The sequence below is a fragment of the Alligator mississippiensis genome, chromosome 1 (genome assembly GCF_030867095.1).
Source record: "Alligator mississippiensis isolate rAllMis1 chromosome 1, rAllMis1, whole genome shotgun sequence".
NCBI classification, from domain to species: domain Eukaryota; kingdom Metazoa; phylum Chordata; order Crocodylia; family Alligatoridae; genus Alligator; species Alligator mississippiensis.
The window spans coordinates 13,747,652-13,771,920 of NC_081824.1; the positions used below are offsets into that span (position 1 = coordinate 13,747,652).

A 24,269-nucleotide genomic window follows, 5' to 3' on the forward strand; every position below is an offset into this window, starting at 1 on the left:
CCCCCTGCATTGTAACACATACATGTGACATGAGTTTTGTTTTCGAGAACTTGGGGTGCAGTTCCTCCCAAACCCCTGCACTGATCTTGTTGAAACTCAGCAGGCTTTGTGGCCTCATCAGGGGCTACTACCCCTGCAGTTTTCACCACCCTGTGGTGTAACACATACATGTGAGATGAGTTTTGCTTTCAATAATTTGGGATAGCGTTTCCCCCAAATCCCTGCACTGATCTTGAAGTTTGGCAGGGTTCATGCTCTCAGCAAAGGCTACCACCCCTGCATGTTTCACCCAAATCAGAGACAAAACAACCAAGTTATAGATATTTCATTGATCCCCCGTTATACCCTATGGCCGGATCGAAGCGGGAAACTGATCTGGAGCTCCAGATCGGATCCCTGGCATCTGAAGCGGCCGGATCTGAAACCGGATCTAATACCTGCCTACTCGCACAGGCCTAATAATCTCCATCCTTGGAAACTTTTGGCAGCTGGATGAGACCATTTAGACAGGGATGATCCTGCCTTGAGAAGGAGATTGTACTAGATGACCTACATGTCCCTTCCAGCCCTAGATTTCTATATTATGATTTTATTATGTTTTTAGTAAAATTAATTATAACTGGACTTTGTTACATTTCTGATCCTCACTTATTTTAGCTATGGGCGTAGAACAAATACATGACATTGAGGGGGTTACTGCAAATGTTTTGTCCTTCTGCATTATAATAGGGGTGCTTACAAACATGGGGAAAAAAACCCCGCAGCTCTTGACTTTCAGCTCAGCGTGCCCCTGCACCAAGCGTAGTGCATGTCTAGAGGAGGAATTGCATCAGTTCGACCTGGCTCATCCAGCGTCTGTACAGGTCATGTGCAGGGCTTTTTGGCTCTTTTATCTAATAGCTGATTGAATCACCAAAAAGCCCCGCTGAAGCACGCAAGCTATACAAATGCTGGGGAGCCGGGTCAAACAGATGTGATTCCTCTTCTGACAAAGCACTGTTTTGCTTTGTTTTCTTCCGTGTCTGTCAGCACCCTAGATGTTCATTGTTTTTTTTTATTCTCAATACCATGATTTAGTTCTTTTTGGAGTGATTTGGGAATATCTAGTATACAAAACACATTGAGCACACTGTACTAAATGCAAAAGCACAGAATCACAGGCCTTCACACTGGAGAAAAAACAGTTGCCTATATCCCTGGGAAATGTAAGATAAATATTTGCATTATATTGTGGATTCCTTGTGGAATAAATTTGACATTGCCCAAGGATTGGAGTTTTCATGGCTGCTTTTGAGAGAGTGCTTCATGGCCTAATAGATCTCCATTTTAAAGAAATGTTTCCTTACAGTGCACCTCAAATATTGTTTAATTGTATGCCTTTGCACCTAAACCTGTGGGCCATCCTGTCTCTTCCCTTTGTCTTTTAATTGTATTTTATATATTTGTAGATGCTTATATTATCAACATGAACACTTGGGTTTAGTTACAGGGACCCAACTGAAAAATCTCGCCCTACGTTTCAAACATATAAAAACAAACGTCTAGGAAATGTTGGCAAACTGTGTAAAACTGATCTGAAAGTCACTGGTGAAGAATAATGGTGAAATCCCAGAAAACACTCTGATGACTAACATTTTGTGTTCATACTACACACATTCAAATAAATAGTAAAATTCCCATTAACTGCCAAAGAGACAGATTCAGACCCTTCCGGATTAACTTATACCTATTAGTATTAAGCTTTTGTCAGGTGCTTCATGAAAACTGAACAACAGATCCCTGCTTACAATCTAAAATGAGATATAATGCAATGATTAAAGGAAACAAAGGACAGTACTCCAGATATGGCTTCACCAGTGTTGAATAGAGAGGAATAATCACTTCCTTTGATCAGCTGGCAACACACCTACCAATGCAGCCCAGGATGCTGTTAACCTTCTTGGCAACAAGGGCACACTGTTGGCTTATATTCAGTTTATTGTCTACTATAGCCCCCGGGTCCCTTTCTGCAGAGCTGCTGCCCAGCCAGTCAGCGCCCAGCCTGTACTGGTGCATGGGATTGCTCCATCCTAAGTGCAGGACTTTGCACTTGTCCTTGTTGAACCTCATGAGATTTCTTTTGTTCCACTCCTCCAATTTGTCTAGGCCACTCTGAATCCTAGCCCTACCCTTTAGCATATCTAGTATTCCCCCAGTGTGGTGTCATCTGCAAACTTGTTGAGGTGGTGGTACTCTATAACATCTTCCAGGTCACTGATGAAGAAATTGAACAAAATGGGCCCCAGGACCAACTCCTGGGGCACTCCACTTGATCCTGGCTGCCACTTAGATATTGAACCATTGATTACTGAGCCCAATGCTTCAGTCAATTATTTATCCATCTTACAATCTATTCATTTTGCCTGTACTTCCTTAGCTTGTCTGTGAGAATGTTGTGGGAGACCATATCAAAAGCCTTGCTAAAATCAAGGTACATCACATCCACTGGTCTCCCCACATCCACAGAGCCAAGTCACCTCATCACAGAGAGCAATCAGATTGGTCAGGCATGACTTGCCCCTGGTGAATCCATACTAACTGTTCCTAATCTCCTTGTTCTTTTCCAAGTGCTTAGAAATGCATTCCTTGAGGATCTGCTCCATGATTTCTCCAGGGCCTGAGGTAAGGCTGATTGGTTTATAGTTCCCTAGATCTTCCTTTTTTCTTTTTCTTAAATATGGGTACTATGTTTGCCCATTTCCAATCATCTGGGACCTCTTCTGATTTCCATGAGTTTTCAAAGATGATGGTCAATGTCGCTGCAATCACATCAGCCAACTCCCTCAGTTGCATCCCATCAGTCCCATGGACTTGTACACGTCCAGCTTTTCTAAGTAGTCCCTAACCTGTTATTTCACCACCGAGGGCTGCTCACCTCCTCCCCAAACTGTGCTGCCCAGTAGGGCTGTGTGAAATGGCGCTGTTCCATTTCGACTTCAGTTTCGAGGTCTGGAGGGAACAGTATTTTGTATCGCATTTCATTTCGAGTTGAAACAGCGAGGCTGTTTTGATGCTGTTTCGATGTTTCGCCTGACCATGGGGCTGGGGACAGGAACTCAGCCCAGCTGGGCTGACTTCCCAACCCCAGCCCCATGATCGGGCTGGGGAAACTCAGCTGGGCTGACTTCCCATCCCCTACTGGATCTTGCACTAGGGATGGGAAGTCAGCCCAGCTGGGCTGACTTCGCACCCCAAGCGCTATGGTCAAAATGTTTTGACTTTCAAAACATTTTGACTATCCTCGTTATGTTTTGAGGCTATTTCAACGCCCTTTGTTCCGCTTTGATTTTGCTGTTTCGACCTTGAAATGAGTCGAAACGGTATTGAAATGAAATGAAATGGCTGGTGAAATTTCGCACAGCCGTACTGCCCAGTGCAGTAGTCTGGGAACTGATTTGCCTGTGAAGTCTGAGGCAAAAAAGGCATTGAGCACTTCAGCCTTTTCTGTATCCTCTCTCACAAGGTTGCCTGCTCCAATCAGTAAGGGACCCACACTTTTCCTGGTCTTCCTCTTGCTACCAACATACTTATAGAAATCCTTCTTGTTACCCTTAACATCACTTGCTGGCTGCAACTGCACTTTGGCCTTCCTGACTTCATCCCTGCATGCCAGAGCAGTACTCTTATACTCTTCCCTAGTTGTCTGTCCAAGTTTCCACTTCTTATAAGCTTCCTTTTTGTGATTTAGTTTACTGAAGAGTTCCCTGCTAAGACAAGCTGGCCTTCTGCCATTCTTGCTAGTCTTTCTGGATGTCAGGAACCCTCAGTCAGGCTTCTTTAAAGCACTGGATCTCAACCTTATTTGTACCAGGCCCCATGTGTAAACATCGAAAGGCAGTCCTGGCCCTTTGCCCCTCACTCTCTATGTGCTGCCCCCTGCCCTCAAGTATGGGGCAGGGTGGGGTGTATAAGGCATGGGGGGGCCCCAAGCAGCCCCTTGTAGGCTGCAACTCTGCCAGCCTGCAATGGAAAATCTACAATTTCCCAAGTTTTCTCCTTTAAAGGAGAATCTATTTTTAAAGTTTGTTTGTGACCTTTTCATACATTCCTGCAACCCAATTTGGATCGCGACCCACAGCTTTAAAGTACAGCCAGCTCTCTTGGACTCCTCTCCCCCTCAGACTGGCTTCCCAGGGGATCCTGCCCATGAGTTCCATAAGCGAGTTGAAGTCTGCTTTTCTGAAGTCCAGGGTCCTTACTCTGCTGCTCTCCATCCTTCCTTTCCTCAGGATCCTGAGCTCAACCATCTTGTGGTTGCTGCTGCCCAAGTTGTCATCTACTACTACATTCCCCACCAATTCATCCCTGTTTGAGAGCAGCAGGTCAAGAAGAACTCATCCCCTAGTTGGCTGCTCCAGCACTTGCACTAGGAAGTTGTCCCCAGTACTCTCCAAAAACTTCCTGGACTGCCTGCGCATTGCTATATTGTCCTCTCAGCAGACGTCAGGGGGATTGAAAGACCCCCATGAGAACCAGGGCTTGTGATTGGGAAACTTATGCTATTTATTTGAAAACAGCCTCATCTAGCACTTCCTCCTGGTCTGGTGGTCTATAGTACACACCCACCACAACATCACGCTTGTTGCTCTCTCCTCTGATCCTAACTCGGAGACTTTCAACAGGCCTGTCTCTAGTTTCATATTGGAGCTCTGAGCAGTCATACGGCTTTTTTATATAAAGCACAACTCCTCCTCCTCCTCCTCTTCTCCCCTGCCTGTCCTTCCCGAACAAGTTGTACCCATCCATGACAGTGCTCCAGTCGTGCTAGCTATCCTACCACGTCTGTTATTCCAATCACATCATGTCATATGCGTTCAGAACAACTGTTTTGCAAGGCCACTGTAAAACATCGTATCTCTTACCAGGAAAAAATGTAGTGCTTTCAACAGTGAAAGTAACGTTGTAGTTTTCCATTTTGTTTGTGCAGCATTTCAGCTCCTGCTGGATTTTACACCTAATAAATGCTTCAATGGGATCCAGGAAAATGTTTTGCTTCAGAGGCAAAGGAACAACTTCAACAGCTGTACGGGCAGAACTTGGCAAGTTTTTTTGGAAGAATGTGCAGGTATAGGTACCTGAGAGTAACAAAACAGAAACACACCTCAGTCTATCGCAGTAGAACGCAGAACGGGACACATGGAAAAATACCTGGATTGTTTTTAATGAATACCTGCACACCTGGACTATTTTTAATGAACAAAAATCCCTGGATTGTATTTAGCTGTAGCTGCAGGCACAGGACACATTTACTGCATAGGAAATTAACTTTACTAGAAGCAAAATGGAACAGCTACATGATGCACAGCCTACTCTGTAGCAAATGACTCTAATCCAAGGTAAAGTTACCTTTTGAAATACATGTAGTAACTATACTAATGTGGAATAGTTACTTTATAGAAGGTGCCAGGTGTCCATTGTGGGGTATCTGGGCTGGGCTGGCCAAGTGTTGCAGCAGCCCCTACCCTGGGCAACTGAGTCTGCTTCTTACACTGGAGTAAAATCCATAGTAAATTATTCTGGAGTAATCATGTTGAATGTGCATGCTCTGCATGGCTGTGTATTATGGGTTATATGCTATGGGGTTAGATTGAGAGAGACTGCTGAAGAAACTAGTTGGGAAAAGTGAACAATGACCCTGAGACAGAGCATCCCTGCAAATACTCAGATCTAGAAGAGAAGGAAAGGGATCAAACTAGGGAAAGACTCTGGATCTAGAAAAGAAAGGGAAGGGGGAAGAGGTTGTTTTGCCATAAAGGTGACACACAGATGTGGGGAGAGGTAGAAACTGCAGGCTGTCTCTAAGTAAGTCCTATGCCTGCAGATCAGGAACAGGTAAAAAGTTAGGTAAGATCCACATGGTTCAGTGTTATCTTTAGCAATGTGCATGACTGCTGCAGCCCTGCTGCCAAAAGAAGCTGTGCAGTTTCTATGTATCACACCATTAATCACAGCTCTTAGAGAGGCACCAACAGTGCAAACCCTACTTAGACCTGTAAGTATCCAGGGCCTATGACCTGGATCTGGGTCTACAGGTTGGCATATTGCAAAACTCCACGTCAAGAGAAGTTGGTTGTGGAAGAACAGCCAGTGCCACCTCAAGAGACGACAGTAACGCTGTGTGGCAGGTAATGGTGACACAGATGTTGTATAAAACTTTTCTAAGCTGCTGTTCAGCAAAACGTTAAAGTGTGGCCCAGTTTTAATCATGCAAGTAGTCCCGGTAAAGGCATTCATCCCACTAGAATCACTTCAGTTCCTCTGAAATCCCACTAAGCACCTATCTCCCTGCTTTGGTGCCTAAATACCTCTGTAAATTTGTCCCTAGGGAGTCAGTCACCTGAAAGTCAAATTGGACTGCTCAGGTCTGGACACTGGAAATATTTAGGTGAGTTAAGTTACTCTTATTTCAGTAGAAGCTAGGTGGTTAAATGTTTGTGGATCGAGGCCTAAGTGACTATGGGCTAAGTTCTAATTGACTTCTAAACCACCGCCAGTTGGGACTCCTAGTTTTCCAGTGGTTTGGTAACACGAGCTGCCCGTGTAAACCAGGATTTGGAGCCTGCACTCACCATTCCAATCCAGCGTGGCAGTCTTTATTGTGAGATTAGACATGGCTTCCTTCTGGTTTGGGTAAGTTTGGATGTACAGGTGGCTTTCTATTGTTGTATTAGTGGTTCCCGTCTGGATTTCCCAGATGACTTTATTGTAATTCATCACGTTACTGATGCATGTTAGTGAAAAACTGTATCCCTCAGAGACATTTGTGGGTGAAGTTATTGTTATATTTGCTAGAAAATTAAGATAAATGACATATTATTAACAACGCCTTGTCATAATTAGCCTTTTGTATGTGGTGCCATATGCAGGCAATACACGACAGGGAGAGGCAGTTCCTGCCCTGTGGTACTCTCAGGAGGATCCTTACCTATTTGTAAATATGTCACTTCGATGACTTTACTTCTGCGGACCCCATTCGGAAAGCTCAGCTCACACTTATACGATGCCACAGCACCTGACTTGCTAGGGGAGCACTGGAAATCGTAAATTTCAAGGAGGTATTCACTACAGTTGCCCTTGATGGATGCAGTCCCTAGGGTGAAATACATAAAGATAAAGTTGTTTCTGAGGTCTCTCACATCCACAAGGACTTGTGCTTCTGTGAAAAAGGCTTAAGTATTGAAACATTTTCTTTGGCAGTTTTTTAGCTGGCACATCCTGAAGTTCACATTCAGCCTTTACTCGGGCAAACTTTGCAGTGGCATAGAGTTCAGAATTGGACCCAAATTGCACAAGCTAGTAGTGACCCTGAAAGATGACCAAGTACCTTAGACCTCTTCACTCCTCAGCTATGCAATCCTTACTCATGATGAGCAGAGCATACTTGGACAGTGGCGGTGTAATAAGGAGGAGGGGCACAGAATAATTGCCAGGCAAAGGGAGGCTTTTTAATTGCTGATGTGCTGCGCAATTGCACAAATAGCGACCATTTTTTTCTGCCCTCTCTTGTCCAAGTTGGCACCCGGGGCAGCTGCCCCATTCACCCTGTCCTAGTTATGCCACCTATTATTTGACTGCAGTCAAAAAATGTCAAATAGTCCATGAAGTCAAGAATGCCAGTGGACAGGCCTACCTTTTTATTGCATCACTGTAAGCAAGGGCAGGTGTAAGGGCTCCTGACTGCTCAGTCCTGCAGGAGTCAGGACACACACACACACACACACACACACTCACTCTCTCTCTCTCCCCATTCATGAGCAGATACCTCCTGCCCTACTCCTCTTACCTGAGCTCTTCTACCCTCCTTCCCCTTCCCCCATTAAGCCAGGTAGGACTGCAGGAGCTACTCTGGGCTGAAGGAATAGCCCAAAACCAGCAGCTTCCCCTCCTGGCCATCTGCTCTGACTGTAAGCATCCTGCAAAGAGGAAGATGCTTGAAGCACTGGCCTGCTACCTACATAGCAGAGCTGCATTATAAACGTGATTTTAAAAGCTGCTATTTGTGTTTTCTCTCAGTTTCATTTCTTTTCAAATATATTTCGTAAGCGTTCAGGCTGACCGTGGGGTTTGGGGATAAAAGCCGAGGAAAAGAAGAATTGTTCAGTCTTGAAGATCATTCCCATTTACACTTATCTAACACTGATTAATTCATCATAATTTATTAGAATTTAATTTCATCGTTTCACGATAGCCATTAACTAACTTTTTTTTGTAGTTAGCTGAAGTATCTATCCTACTGAAGATTAAAGTCTCTCTTGACATTGTTCAAATAAATTCATGCTTAGAATATGTGATCATTATTTAATACTATTTGACTGGTCAGTTGACCAACTATGTTTTGACTGATCAAGGACCCAACCCTGCTTGGATGCATGAGTGGAAGTTAGCAAAGAAGGGTTTCAGATTCAGGCCCAAAATAAGCATTTGCAGTAACACAACCTCAAATATCATCCATTTGAACACTTACCACTTCCAACCCTCTTTGGCAGCTGCAGCTGGCATAATTTAGAGCTGTCCCAATCAGCTCTTGGTGTGATCCCCAAAGCAGGTTTATGTCAAGGATGAGGTAAAAGGGGATGTTTAACCTGGTTTTGTGCAACACTCCTCGACTTATGGTATGCATACAAAACAGCTGCATGTTTTCAGGTGCAAATACAGAGGGGAGGTTTGGTATGGAAAAGAGTATTTTTGTCCTTACCTGAAATACTTATTTGTCCGCTTATAGACCACTTTACATTAGATGGCTGTAAATTTCTGTTAGTGCAGCAGGTGAGCAAGACATCGACCCTCTTGCATATAACATCAATATTATCTGATGATACAATGTTTATTGAAGTAACTGTTAAATTGCGGGTTGCTTTGTACAACACGGAGGGTGCAGCAGGGTCTTTAAACACGCATGTATAGGGACCTGTAAGGACATTTGGTTAGTCAGTTGGAGCATTGTTTTGGGGGGAACAACAATACTGCACGTAGTACTCATGTTTTCCAGACCCATCTCCTCCTGTGGACATCTCGCCTCCTCTTCCCTTCAAGTATACTCATTGCCCTTCTTCCTGCTTTCTCACACCAGACTCCTTTTGGCCTTCCACCCCACCCCAACAGCTGGATTGTTCTCAACTGCTTGTTTAAGCCCCACCTGTTTCCTCCTATCACACTGCCCTGCTCTTTGTCATTTCTTGCTTTGATTACTGGCACCTCATCTGCTCTGCCCTCTTGCATTCTCAGCTCTCTCCTGAATCAGGGCCAAACACCATATTTACCCAGATCCAAGATGAGGTTCTCCCCCCCAACCCTGCCATTCAAAATAGTGTGGGGGGGGGGGAGGAGTACCTTATCTTGGATTTGAGCACAATTTGGGGGTAGGGAAGAGGGCAGGTGGCTGCTGCAACTCCAACTGTAGCCCCAGCCCAGGCTTGGGATTGGCACTGCAGATGCTGCCCTGCTACCTATTCCCCCAGGCTCTGCTCCCTGCCCCCCCGCCACTGCCTTTGTCTCCCCCTTACCGCTTCCCTGCCCTGCTGCTGCTTGACACGCTGCAGCAGATGGGGAGATGAATTTTAGATGACCCTCCAATAATTAGATTCTATACATGGACAATTATAGCACTTTTACACATTTCCCATTATTTTAAATCTAATTATTGGGGGATTACCCTAAATTCAAAGTCATCTTGGATTTGGGTTTATATGATACAAATGCAGAAAACCTTGCCTATTGCTCTGATCATGTTCAGCCCCTCTAATACTTAGCTTTTATGCAGAAATGTTCACCTGCAGATCTTAAAGCAATTTGCAAAGGAGGTATCATCACTCCAGGATTTCACAGGTGAGATGGAGTGCCTTGTCCATCACACAGCAGGTCAGCGTCAAAATCAGGACTGGAACTCAAGAGTCTTAACCCCCAGACTAATGTTCCTCCATGTGCTTTCCCTCCCTAATACTAAACACTTATATATCACCTATTCGTAAAATGTTACAAACATATTAATTTACTACATAACCTTAAGCTACTATCTTCCAAGGTGTTATCTTGGCACTCTGTAGCTGTTTCATTGAAGCAAAGCAGAGATAAGTGCTGGGAGACAGTAGATTTTCCTTCCATTTTTATAAATGAAATCAAAAAATCATAGAGAAGTAAGGGCTGGAAGGGACCTACAGAGATCATCCGGTCGAACATCCTGCCCTGAGGCATCCCTATCCAAAATGCAAAACACCCTTTCCTCCTCCAGATGCTTGCAAATGGCTTTCCTTAGCATATGCTCCAATAATTTCACAGGTACGGAGGTGAGGCTAACTGGTCTGTAGTTCCCGGGGTCCTCCTTTTTGCCTTTTTTAAAGAAGAGCAGTACACAGGCCCTTTTCCAGTCCTCTGGGACCTGGCCTGTTTCCCATGACTTCATGCAGATCATTGTCAAGGGCTTCGAGATCTCCTCTGCCAGTTCCTTCAGGACCCTTAGATGAAGCTCATCTGGCTCTACTGCCCCCCGTTTCTGATACATGTGTCAGGGTGTTTTTAAGCCTCTCCGGAGTCATTAAGTGTTGGCTGCAGCTAAGACTGGGGACTTCAACTGGGGTATGCCAATTCTCTTGCTAGGAGTCAAGCCAGAGGTTCCTGGCTAGAGTTTTTCCCCTACACTCAAGGTCAGACTGATCGTCATATCTGGGGTCAGGAAGGAATTTTACTCCCTGGTCAGATTGGTATAAACTCTGTGGCGGGGGGAGGGCAGATGTGGGCAGCATGGCCCTTTACCCTGGACCTCTTGAGCATATACTGACAACATTGTATAGAAGAAGGACATTGGCTGCTGTGGTTTCCCTGCTTTATCTGTGGCAGGTAAGGATGCTAGGTCTATCTTGTGTCAGGATTGAAAGTAGTCTTGTGTAGAGTTTACAGTTTTATGGGATGGTTTGAATAGAGATGATCCTGTCTCAGGTAGGTGGTTGGACTAGATGACCTCTGGAGGTCCCTTCCAGCCCGACTTCTCTATGATTCTATGATCAAGCAATCAGCAAATCATCACATTCATCTTTGTTTCTCTATAAAATTACTTACAGCCCCATTGCATATATATGATTTAGCAAGAGCCATATAAGCATACCACTATCACTCTGTGCACAGTTGGTAATTTTCAGAGTTGAAATTGACGTTCCTGTTGATTGAATTGAATGTCGGTCGCTTTGTGAAATGACTTGTCCAGAATGATCCCAAGTTACGTTCCAGGAAGTTATGTTTGTCTGGCATGTCATCGTGACTGTATCCCCCTCAAAAATGTCATCAGGAAACACAGTGAAGTTTGTTTGATCTGGTAAGGCAACAAGTCTGTTGTATTGGTATTACTTCAACCAGTGCCGTAGCAACAAAGCATGGCCCTTGGGGCAAAAGCTACAACGGCAGCCCACCCTTGCCCCATGCACAGATTCCCCATGCTTGCCTGGGAGTGCATGCAGAAGTGTGAGCCACTCTTCTCCCATCCCCATGCCTCCCCAAATGAGTCACTTGTGGCTCTGTCCCTTGACCCACCCCAGCTAGGCAGTGCCTGTTGGTGCCCCTTCGCTTCAGTGCCCAGGGCGGTCACCCCACTAGACCCCCTCCTGCTATGGCACTGACTTCAACTCATATTGACTCAGTGCCTCCTGTCTCAAAAGAACCCCAAATGCTTTGCAAACTATATATGGTCAGCATCACCAAATGCGATAGCACTGATATGCATTTACCTCTACAAGGCATCATACAATGTATAATAGCATAATGCCTAGCCATTGAATAAAATAATGCCAGTGAATGTCATCCTGTCCCTGATTGCTAAAATGACTTGCCCACTGTGAGCCACCAGGACAGTGACAGGTCTGTGCAAAGACTCCAAATCTCCTGAGTCACAATCAATTGCTCTACCACACTGCCTCTCATGATAGTGACTGGTTTCCACCAGTGGACTGGCAATGTTGGTTAGAGATAGCACTGCAAATCCCAGCTCTAGTGAAATGTGTTTTGAGAGTCTTACAGATCTGACAAGTGCTGGGGATCTGACCTGTGCTGCCTCGGTTTTCAGCCATTAGCATATGAGGTTCTGTCACGATAACCCTTTACCGTGAACTGCACAATATTCAGTTTATCTCCCATGGAGGGACTGTGCTGGGATTTAGTGATGAATTTACAGGAATGTTGTTGTCCTGGGAGACACTGGGGGTAAATGTTCTTGGCTATCTGAGTCTTTAATTTCATTCCCTTCACAAAAGCTGAGCTCTTTGGAAGATCTGGTGTAATGTATTCAACAGCAAGAGACAGTTGTATATACATTGCTTTTAAACCTGAAAGCAAATTCATAGTACAAGTGCTGCAGCTCAAGTCTTACCAGTTATTACTGCTGAAACAACAAAAGAAGTAATGTTGATCATATATGATGCATTTACTGAGTTCAGTACGTCTCTGTTGGCATTTTCAAGTTGGGCTAATGTTGCTGAAGCTGTTTTTACATCATAGTCCACAGAAACACTTCCAGGCCTAAACAGATACAAACATTTAAAGAGTAGTTATGTTTTAGAAAAGTGCTAATACTTGTCTTTTAGGGAGTGTATAGATGTGCTTTGGGAATTGGGTGGGGAGGGGGAGTGCTTTAATTTAGAGTGGCTCTGAGAGCTGCTCTAATTAAAGTGCCTGGAGCATCATGTGTATCAGTGTCCCCATGCTGAAAAATGCTGTCGGGGACACTTTAACTAAAACTCATCAAACTATCTTTACTTAGAGCACCCCTGCTGCCATTTTTCAGCACAGGGATGCTGATACACATGACGCTAGAGTTTGCTGGAGCGAGGTAATTACCACACTCCAGCAGACTCAATTAATCAAGTCTGCTTTAACTAAAGCTAGTTCAGTTAGCTTTAACTAAAGCTAATTCAAGCTTTAGTTTAACACGTGTCCCTGTACTGAAAAATGGCAGCAGGGGCACTTTAACCAAAGTTTGTTCGACTAAAGCTGTAATTATAGCATGTCAGAGCAGCCTCACTGCATGTGTATAGGCGCTCTTAGTCAATATTTCTTATATTCAAAGCTGGGAGCAAACAAGCTGCCTAGGGAAGCTGGGGAATCTCTTTCATTGGAGGTTTCCAAGGGAAGGATGGACATGCATATGACGAGGATGGTGACAACAGTGACTCTCAGGTCCTGTCTGACCACCTGATTCTGAGATCAACTAATGGGACTGTATGACCCTCTCATGAGCTGGTTTTGAGTTCACATAGAGTCTGGTTCCTGTTGAATGGGATACACTTGTGCTTTAGAGGTAGCAGGAGGCCTAAGAATAGCCTTGGTCCTGTTTGCAGTGTCAAAGCAGTACAGAAGCTAGTGTACAAGCTCCATTTTCACGCTAACTTTGGGGATTCCCATCTGTCTGCATTTCTACTGGGACGTGTCTATGGCATCTTTGCAGAGGTCTCAGGAGCTCTGCTCTCAAGTCCAATGCATCCACCTGCTCCACAGATGCTAAACCCAGAAGAGATGTAGCAAAGCCCCTCTCCAGGCATACTTCCTCCGCTGCTGACATGCTCAAGGTCTCGGTCTCCAGCATGCTTGAGAGCATCAGCAGAACAGCTTCATCTCCTCCTTCCTGGCAGTTGGTGTAGGTACAGTGGGGGTGGAGAGGTGGAGCTTGCCAGAAACCAGAGCTTCAGAGACCTCTGCAGAGACAGCATGGACCTCACCATTGCATTCAGCCCCAGAAACTATCGCCCAGTTCTGGGCAACTCCTGCTTTGGTGTTTCCTCGGAAAAGTACGCAAATAATACACCCAGACAAAGGCAAAGCCGAAACACCTCATCAGACACCAAGGCAGAAGGGCTCTTGTTTGTCTGCAAAAATACCTAGTTTCCTTACCTGAAGCCTGTAACTGTGGCTGATATAAAGCCAGGTAAACGTTGATAGGCATTTGTAAACTAGAAAGAAGAAACACAGTGCGCAGTGTGAATCCTCTGCATGTTTTTACAGAGCTTAACATATTTCATTTCTAATCAGAGCACTCACTTGGTCAAAGAATCAATATTCACTCTGATATAATTTGGTTGGTACCTGTCTCACTTCCTTTGATTTCAACGCAGTTATACCTGATTTAGACTATCTTAATGGAGATTAGAATCAGGGCATATTATTTTGCATTTGAAAGCTTGTCTACCTCTGCCCCAACTAAACAGTTCGTCCAATAAAAGAAATAACCCTCAGGAATAATTTGACATTTTCAGTGTCTTTTATGCTGGAGCATCCTGAATACTTTACTGTGTACCTGCTTCAGGGAAATCAATGGCAATTTGGTAATAGACAATGGGAGTGGGAGATGGTTATCATGGGACTTGCACAGGTCACCGAATTAGTGTCTTTGGTCTTCCAACATCTCTGTGAGACAGAAAACTGCTAACGGGCCTGTTTTATATAGAAAGAACTGAGACAAATATGTCCACATTGAATGTGGAATAGGATTGTTAACTTTGTACAAGTGCCAAAAACAGGAATTATGTAGCAAAGCACTGTTTAGGTATGTTAACTGAAACAGGATTCTGCCTCTGGCCTCTGTTTCCTATTTTGCTATGGGCCTGCTGGGTGACTTTGGCAAAGACACTTCTGCATATGCCTTGGTTTCCTCAGCTGTAAAATGGGGATACTACTTACCTTCTCGGTGAAGTCGTTTAGATCTGCAGATAAAAAGGACTATACAAGACCCAGGTATTTTTAATGTCAACTAAGTTTCCAAAAATAGATATGTTGAGAAATTCTATTACTAGCAGTCAATGCTATAGGTCCTTGCTTGCTTTTTAAATTTAATTTAATTTAATTTAATTTTTACCAATCTTTGCATCTGCCAATCACCAGGGTATATTTTTAATGCTGCCATTACTCATTTAGCAAGAAACCCATTCACTGGACACCAACTGCTGAATGAATAGAATGAAGAGAAGTATGTTTTGCAAATTAAATTGATTGTAAAAGCCAAAGACATACTGCTTTTTCAAAGTCATGTTTGTATTTCATATAGAGATCAGAAGAAGGATTCCTGAGGGCATCTTGAAAATTTATATCGAGTTTGACTGACATTTTTATTGTGATGAACTTGTTCATAGGCGGGGCGTCTGTAGAAAACACAAAAACAAAACAGAAATATTCAAAATAAAATTCTTTCAAGGTCAAGTCATCTCCTAGCTTTGTGTTCAAAATTCATTCACTTTCCATTCATGCCCATATCTCTCAGCTTGCCAAGACTTGGTTGTTTGACAAATAGGGCAAAATGCATAGTTCGTTGGAAATAACGGAAAGACACCCTCTTCCACGCCCATATTGCTGGGCTAAGACCCAAACCAATGGATACAAGAGAATGCAAGATGCTTAACATGCTATGGGATTTTCTGATCATGGGCTGTCTGAGAAAGGAGTGCAATCCTTCAGAAAACAGCACCTCCCTTTGTTTTAAAACTGTGGAGACAGGAAAGGTAACATTATATTTTTGCCTGGTCATCTACATTTCCAAATTTTGTCATCTTCATGGCCAAAATTTGTCATCAAAAGGCCAAAAACGCCAACAAGTCATAGAAGAGTAGAGTTGAAAGGATCTCAGAAGATCAGCTAGTCCAACCCCTTGCTCAAGGCAGGATCGATCATTCCTTTCTAGACCATCATATACAAGTGTCCATCTAGCCTATTCCAAACAACCTTCATGCACAGCTACCAGGCATAATGCCCCCAAACACTGAAAATGTCATGACTTGCTACAGGTAAAGCAAGCGGATGTCCTGCCACTGCAGGTCTGTTAAAATACACTGGAGAGATCCAAGGAAGAGGCTCACACTCCCCGTTATAGAAGATGGCAAAACCCTTCTCAGTCCAAGCTGATCTCACCATGGGGTACAATTCCTTCCTGGCTTCAAATGCGGTGATCAGTCTGACCCTGAGCAGGGGAGCAAGACCTTTTAGTTGGGAAAGGTAGAGCCATGTAGAAGACCTAAGCTGGTGCTTAGATGACTAGGACGGGAACTGAATGTCACCCCAAGCCCTAGAAGGCAAGATTTGATTTGGCAGTTGCAATCCTGAATGTTTCAAAAAATCATGAATCAGGCGTCAAAGTTTCAGTATCATGAGTTTGGCTGACAAGTTATGAATTTTAAAACAATAAAAACAGTGAATTCCTCTTATCTTCTGTTTTTTTAGAGCATTTGGTCACATTTTCAAGTCTTCCTCTGAAGTTCTGATGAGCAGAAACTTACTTTGTATTCATGAAAGCTGTGATACCCATGTAATCCCATGAGTCCAGGAGTGGGGGGCTTCAGAGAGAACACCAAACATCTCAAGACTCATGATTATAATCATGAAAGAGAGCAATACTGGATCATGATCCAGTTGAAGCCACTTGTCTCAGAATGTAGCATTATATACTGGGACGTGTATTCAGCAAGATGGGATTTACAATTGAAAATATGAGTCACAACACATCCTGTAGTGTAGCTCCATGTCTCATGTTTGATCCATGCGCCACATTTTGGTCAGCACTGATATATAGTAACATCCTATCTCTCCCCTAATCAGGTTTCATACTGTTAGATGATCAAGACAACCGTACATCCTTCTTACTTCCAGGCCGTGGCTGACAATAAGGTCCTTGAAAAGGCAATTGTATAATATGGCCACAGGTCTGCTCTGGCGCTAGGGTGGTAGAGGGACAGGTTGCATTGGCACTGTATGCTGCACCTGGCCGTTCATACCCCTCTTCACAAAAACAGCAGGTCATTTTCCCCATGGAAATGCACACTAGTGTCAAACAGAAAACCTATGATAGTGGTGAGTTAGAGGTTAAATTTTGCATGTCACAATTCCCTTAGGGATATTTACCCAGCTAGACTATTTTCAAAATGTTTAAGCAGTGCAGAAGGTATGTGAATGCCTATATGATGGCTTGTATTATTGATTACAAATGGCAAACTAAAAAGGCATGTCACACTTGTTTAAGGATCAGTCTGATTTACTGTATTACATTTATTTAAATATATAGCACAGACTGAAAATTTCACCAGTGCCAACTTCTAGGTCTGTTGTCTTTTATCATAGATCAAATCTCCAGAATAAATTTAAGGTCAGCTATTAACCACTGGATCTAAAAGCTGGTAACACTGGTTTTTTATGACACATAGAGCTGGATCATATTCTATATTTGGTGTCTAATTGTGAGTTCCTGAAAAACAGCTAACCCCAAAGGGAGATGGGTCCTGCTCACTGCTTTTTTATGACTTAGTCTTAAAGCTGAGATGATGTGCTACAAAAGTGGCACTTTTTAGGAACTTGAGGGTAGAATAAGATCACACTTAAGTGCTTAATAGATGGAACAGAATCTGGTCTCTAGGGTTTTTGTCTAGCAATGCTGGTTAATAAGAAACCAACCATTAAAATTATAGCACATCTCTCTCTCTTAAACTTTAAAATGTAACATGATTTCAATAGGCATGAAGTTACGCATCCTTCATACCACTGGCTGCTAATTTGAAGTTAACTCTCAAAGTGACAGTTCTCAAGGGGAAGTGGTCCTTGCCCCTACCTTGGGCAAATTCAAGAGGAGGTTGGATGATCACCTCTCTGGGGTCTTGTGAACCCAGCATTCATTCCTGCCTGTGGCAGGGGTCAGGCTAGATGATCTGTTCAGGTCCCTCCTGACCCTAGCTACTATGAAACTATGCAAGTGACAACAGAGCATACGGCCCAAATGGTTTTAGTAAATTAGATATAGCTCAGAAATACTTTGGAAACCAGCAGACACATTGTGTGCTGGTATTTTGTGCAAGAATGCACTTCCTTCCACTCCTCTTGGACATGAGATAAGAAAGAAGAAAACAAATTCCAGTCCCTGTACTATTATAAATACTTTGCCTGCTTAGATATTATCAAATATTTTAATTATTCAACATATTCTGTGGCTCTAATTTTGCATAACAACAACAGGGAACAAAGCCTTTACAGAGCGTTGTCCTTTAATATTGCCTTAAGGATTTCCATCAGGAAAAAAAATTAGCTTGAAAAATGGTTGTTCTTGCTAAGGTTAAAACAAAGCCTCTTTCAGTGATTTACATTCCAACTGTGAGTTTGTGGGAAGCAAACACTTTGATAATCAGAGCTGCAGCTTCCTGAAATGTTAATCAGACTGTTTGTTCATAAAAACACAAGATGCTTTAGCATGGGGTTTTTCTGATCTGCCCCTTCTGCAGAAACACAGCGCCGTTCAGCACACTGCCAGCGGCAGTGTTTTGTGAAGAGCAGCGATGTGGAAGGCAGAGGACAGAACATGCTGTCATCTGCTCATTTCTCTGAACAGGCAGCTCTGCTCATACCGATGTCTACATGAAAATGCAAAGGCAATCAAATCATGGACAAACCCCTGTAATCCACAAGACATACAGATCTCAAGATACGCACCTGTTGTAACATTGATGTTTGAAATGGTTATCATCGAATCCGAGGTGTTTATTAAGATTGGCAGACTAAGGTTCTTGAAATAATCTTGGCTTGGTACCAGTGGACTTGTAAAACTTAATCCAATATTGACAATGTATGCCGAATGGGAATAGCGAATTGGAAATGCTGGAAAGAAATATGATGAAATTGAAATGCCACGTGTTAAAGTGGATTATAATAACAGACTTGCAGCCTGATTTCTCTATTGTTCATAGCTGTTTAACAGTAATGATAGCTTAATGAAAGGTTTTGCCTGGGCAAATGACTGTCAAGCAAGCCCCTTTTTTCAGCAAATGGTTCATGTATCTGCATGGGAGTGCTCTCTCTGCCTACTCAGCTGACCAAGGGCCTGGTCTGCTCTTTGGACCTCAGGCACAAAGGATGGAAAGCAACAGAAAAATGACTTATATGGCTTGAAATCAGTCAAAGTGAAGGGGGTAGACTGAAAGTCCCCTTTGACACAAAGAAACACATGAGTTGTGTGTCACAAATGATTATCCATAACCCAGAACTGCTAAGGGCTCCCTCCATGCTTGATCACTGCAGTCCACACTATTGAGAAATGAAGCCCTGAGAAAGCTGCTCTTCTGTCACCCACAAGGAGCCACTGGCTCTTCAGGTCAGTGATACACACCCTCCCGCTTCTGCCTCTGCAGCATGGTTTGAAAGTCGTCCTCTTCAATTCCATTTTCGCTGGTCAACTGAAAGAAGAAAAGGGTAGTTAGAGCCATCACCAGTTGTTTCATTGGCATAACACACCCAGTAAAGGAAACAATGGGATAAACACCAGTGGTTGTTCCACTCAGTTATTCCCTTGTATACAGTTCTCTAATATAGAAGGTCATAACCTCATTTTACATAAGCCAGGAAGTCAATGGCACGAAGCCAATTTGAACAGTGAAGAAATTATCTTCTCATCTTTTCACATAGGAACACAGGCAGTGACATAATGCTAAGTAGGGCTGTGCAAGGCTTCCGACTGTGCTTCAGATCTGGAGAAGCTTCAGACACTTCAGTGTCCAAAGCAGCACATCTGGGTTGAAGCGCTGGCTTTGTTAGGCTTTCTGAAGCGGTTCGGAAAAGCTTCGGAGCCGCTTGAGAGATCCGGCCATAGGGTATAACGGGAATCAATGAAATATTTATAACTTTGTTGGTTTTTGTCATCTTTGGATGAGATTTACCAGGGTGGTAGCCTCCACTGAGAGCATAAAGTATGCCAGGTTTAAAGAAGATTGGTGCAGGGGTTCGGGGGAAACTGCACCCCAAATTCTTGAAAGCAAAACTTGTGTCACATCTGTGTTACAACACATGGAGGTAAAAACTGAAGAGATAATGACCCCTGGTGATGACAAAAAGCTTGCCAAGTTTCAAGGTGATAGGTGCAGGGGTTTGGGGGGAACTGCACCCCAAATTCTTGAAAGCAGAACTCATGTCACGTCTATGTGTTACAACACAGGGGGGTCAAAACTGCAGGGGTGGTGGCTCCTGGTGAGGCTACAAAGTCTGCCAAGTTTCAAGAAGATCGGTGCAGGGTTTTGGGGGTAACTGCACCTCAAGCTGCTGACAGGCAAAACTCGTGACATAGATGACCCTGTGTGTGTTAAGGCACAGTGGGCTGAAAACTGCAGGGGTGGTGGCCCCTGCTAAGGCCATGAAGCCTGCCAAGCTTCAAGGAGATAAGTGCAGGGGTTTGGGGGAAACTGCACCCCAAGCTGCAGACAAGCAAAACTCGTGACATGGGTGACACTGTGTGTGTTAAGGCGCAGCAGGGTGAAAGGTTAACCAGGATGCGGATAACCTGGAGAGGGTCCAGAGAAGGGAAACTCGTATGGTCAAGGGCCTGCAGACCAAGCCCTGCGAGGAGAGACTAGAGAAACTGGACCTTTTCAGCCTCCGCAAGAGAAGGTTGAGAGGCGACCTTGTGGCTGCCTATAAGTTCATCACGGGGGCACAGAAGGGAATTGGTGAGGATTTATTCACCAATTTATTCACCAAGGCGCCCCCGGGGGTTTTAAGAAATAATGGCCACAAGCAGATTTAGATTGGACATTAGGAAGAACTTCTTCACAGTTCGAGTGGCCAAGGTCTGGAACAGGCTCCCAAGGGAGATGGTGCTCTCCCCTACCCTGGGGGTCTTCAAGAGGAGGTTGGATTTGCATCTGGCTGGGGTCATCTAGACCCAGCACTCTTTCCTGCTTATGCAGGGGGTCAGACTCGATGATCTATTGAGGTCCCTTCCGACCCTAACATCTATGAATCTATGAATTTTACTGTAATTGATTTTACAAGGTAGGCAGCTTCAGAAGAGATTAAGAGACTCACGCCAGGATTCCCAAGAACCTGTTCATTAGAGCACCTTGCTGCAAGATGCAAGACCTGCCTCCCACTGCTTGCTAAAAATCAGGCAGAACAGAGGTTCAAAGATGGCTCTTCTGCCCCCAGATGAGTGCTTTAGTTGTTAGGCTATTGAGTATGTGAGGAGAGAATGGCTCTTCCTCATATAGGTCCACTGCTAGTTGTCTTGTGTTGGGGGTTAGGTTCAGTGAGAGCTCACCAGGCTGGGGCCCACCACCCAGGTAGGTGGAGGAACCTCTTGGCTGAGATTCCTGCCAGGGCTTGGTCTTTAGGTAGGTCACGCAGCAACTTGGGTGCGTCAAAGCGTAAGTAGCTTGGCATATGCTCACCAGTGGAAACCTGAGCACCAGCTGAATGGGTGTTTTGAGGAGCTCAGTTGTGCCAAACACAAGGTTCACAGGAAGTTTATGGCAGAGCAGAGAGGTGAGCATAAGAATAGGGATCCTGCATCTCCATAGACAATTGGCCTAGACGAGCCTTGAGGTCCCTTTTGACCTTATGAATTTATGGTTGCCCCTAGCTCAGGCACTAACCGCTAGACCAAATTTCCTGCCACTACAACCCCCTTCTGCATCAATGCTGGGGCATGACAGAGTCTTTTCACAGCAGAGAGGGGAAGATGTAGCAGTAGTGGGATGATGCTGCTGGTGAGTGCCCTGCTCCATATGACTCCTGCCAAGGATATGGATGCAGAAAGGGGGAGCTTGGGCTCTTGGAAGCCCCAGACTGAAATAGAGAAGTCAGCCCAGATAGGATGGGATTGGGAAAGAGCACAGGGTTGAGGAGATAAACAGATATTTGGCTTGTTTAAAATCTCAATGTCAGGTCCACCCACTCCTAGAGCCCTACTGCAGGATTTTATCAGGGGTTTTCCCCTCCTGTAAAGGACCACCCCAGTTACTTGCAATCTTTCGCCTTCAGGTCAGGCAGCAGATCAGCCACCTATTTCACCGGCTGTCCTGGCCTGCGTTAACCAGGGCAGCAGTGGCAGAAGAGACAGCACAACCAAGTTCACCCAGAGTGCAGGCCAGCACATGCAAAACGTGTTTTTACACTCTGCCCCAAAATACACTGTCATCATTGTTAGCAAGAAGGGCTAAAAACAAGTAGAGACAGGAAACTCATGGTGCTGCCAGTTTGTTGAAACTAGCTAAGACATTTATTTACAGAGGTGCTGAATAACTTGGCAGCTCTTAAGACACTTCTTTAAATCATGGAACCATCTGAGTGTGATTAGAGCTGGTCCCTGAATATCACAATTCACAAGGGATATTTTTTTCCCTTCAAAAATGATACTTGCCTTTTGTCTGGCTAAATTTATCTACAACGGTTACAAGATACTGACCGACCTAAAACCACTTCCATCCCCCTAGTTTCAGGCAGGTGAAGTAGCCTTCAGTTCCTCTTCTGATCTATTGCATCAATAACTGTCATATTTTACCCTAGGGCTAGGGACAGACATTACACATAAACCAGTTTAAGTGATCAGAAACTGGTTTAGACCTGTAACAAAACAGATGTTCAGTGCACATAAACTGGTTTGAAGATGGCTGAAACTGGTTTGAGATAAACCTGGTTGAATGTAGTATAAGACTTAACTGATTTGGGTCAAACCAGTTTATGCAATGTCTGTCCCAGACCCCTTCCTGGTTTAAACTAAATGCCAGCATCCTGGCATGCTCTCTGGGCTGGGTAGGGCTCTTGCTTCACAGCTGAGCTGGCCTCTCTCCTCTGCTCCCTGGTTGGCGGTCGGCAGAGATTACAGGTAGAAGGTGCATTGAAGGCGCTTTAGTTCGAAAGCGTACCGCTGTCATTTTCTGCATACTGACACACATTTCACCGCTTATACAACTGCATGCGGTGTAGCGTAGTTCGCACCAGCTAGCATGCAGAAGTGACAGATCTCCAGTGCACCGCAGGACAAAAAAGTATGTGCATGGGACTGGGAGTTTTGTATTAATGTTCCCTGGGCACTGCTTCCAAGACACAAGGAGCAGGACAAAGTCTACAAGAGTATCCATATAGCTGCTACCCAGCCTTAGTACATAGAACAAGGAATTAAGCTCAAGTATGTTAAACCTCCTAGAGTCTAACCTGGTGAGAAGCCAGTTAAAACAAAGAATAGCTTCGTTTCCACTGAATGAATTGAATTAGGGCTATATTGCTGACTGCAGTAGGTTATTCCTGCAGCCTCTAAAGTATTTTATTCCTCTGTCTATATCTTAACATTGTAAAGGCCTACTGTGGTGCAACAGTCTCTTAAGTTGTTCCGATTCAGCCCAATGGATATGACGTGGAAGAGAGACTCAAAAGAAAGGCTGCTCTATTCTTAGTTTTCTCACTGGGTACATGCAGATGTTACATTTAGATTGACCTAACTAGGGTTAAGTCAATCTAAATTCCCATCTATACAGACATTTGGGGCATTCAAATTGGGCCAAAAATGGCAGCCCCAATCTAAGTTCACCTGAGTAGGTGAATTAACTTAGATGGGGAACAGTTTAACCACATCCAGTGAACATCTGCTCATCTTTGGAGTGTCGCCCCAGGGTCGGGAAAACCCAACCACTCACCCCAACCCTGGGGTTGTGCTCTTCCTATGCCCCTGACTGGGCTTTTTTAACCACCGGACTCTCCCATCCCCAGACAGACAACCCCTCCCATGGACCCACCAACCCCCCTGAAACCACCATCCCTCCCAATCCTGTCAACCCCCTCCCCCTCAGACCCACCAACCCACCCCCAGACTCTCTAGCCCCTATGATCCTGCCTGCCCCTCCTCACCACCCTGAGTTATTTATACCAGGTTCCTTGGATGGCTCCCAGTACCAGCAAACATTTGTGCATGTCACTCCCAGTCTATGATCATGCAAGTTAAAGTAAACCATATAGTCATAGACTGACGGTGACAGACTTTTGCATACACTTGTTGTTTGGGGAAGACATCAAATACCTCAGTCCAGGGCTTTGCTGTGTAGGTACCATGCCAAAGAGCACCTGGATGATGCATACTGGCCCTGTTCTGCATGCATTCACTCCCACAACAAAAGTAATGTAGCCATCTTAATGTGGTGCTGATACCTGCCAACAAGACCTTCTTAGATGCCTCTTTCTCAAGAGAGTGTATTGGCATATGCCAAGCCCTACACTTTGTAGAGGTGGCAGGCATAAAGCAGCTGCAGCATGGTTCACTCTGGTGGTCCCTGACATGGTATGCAAGTAAAGTAAATGTGTCTTCAGTTTCCCCCTCGCATGAAATGGGAACCAGGAATAAGGGTCTACTTAAATCGTGGAGTAACTGAACAATTTTCACAGCTTGACTGTGGAATAAATAGCAAATTCCACAGATATTTCCTGGGTGTGTTCCAGAAGCTCCGCCCCTCAGTGCTGATTGGTGGAGA

General features: G+C 44.4%; 1 protein-coding gene across 5 annotated transcripts in view; it reads right to left on the bottom strand.

The window, feature by feature from the left end:
- The window catches only part of ADGRF5 (adhesion G protein-coupled receptor F5), a 114,747-nt gene that overhangs the window by 19,861 nt on the left and 70,617 nt on the right, over positions 1-24,269 (bottom strand). For all 5 annotated transcript variants that reach the window (XM_019480135.2, XM_014601630.3, XM_014601631.3 and 2 more), the window contains 10 exons: positions 19,148-19,214; positions 18,475-18,639; positions 15,025-15,152; positions 13,909-13,967; positions 12,392-12,540; positions 11,138-11,341; positions 8,735-8,947; positions 6,965-7,129; positions 6,609-6,827; positions 4,902-5,114 (listed from right to left, as the gene is read on the bottom strand). In XM_019480135.2, the coding sequence (XP_019335680.1) occupies positions 4,902-5,114; positions 6,609-6,827; positions 6,965-7,129; positions 8,735-8,947; positions 11,138-11,341; positions 12,392-12,540; positions 13,909-13,967; positions 15,025-15,152; positions 18,475-18,639; positions 19,148-19,214 (1,582 nt within the window). The remainder of the gene's footprint in view (positions 1-4,901; positions 5,115-6,608; positions 6,828-6,964; positions 7,130-8,734; positions 8,948-11,137; positions 11,342-12,391; positions 12,541-13,908; positions 13,968-15,024; positions 15,153-18,474; positions 18,640-19,147; positions 19,215-24,269) is intronic.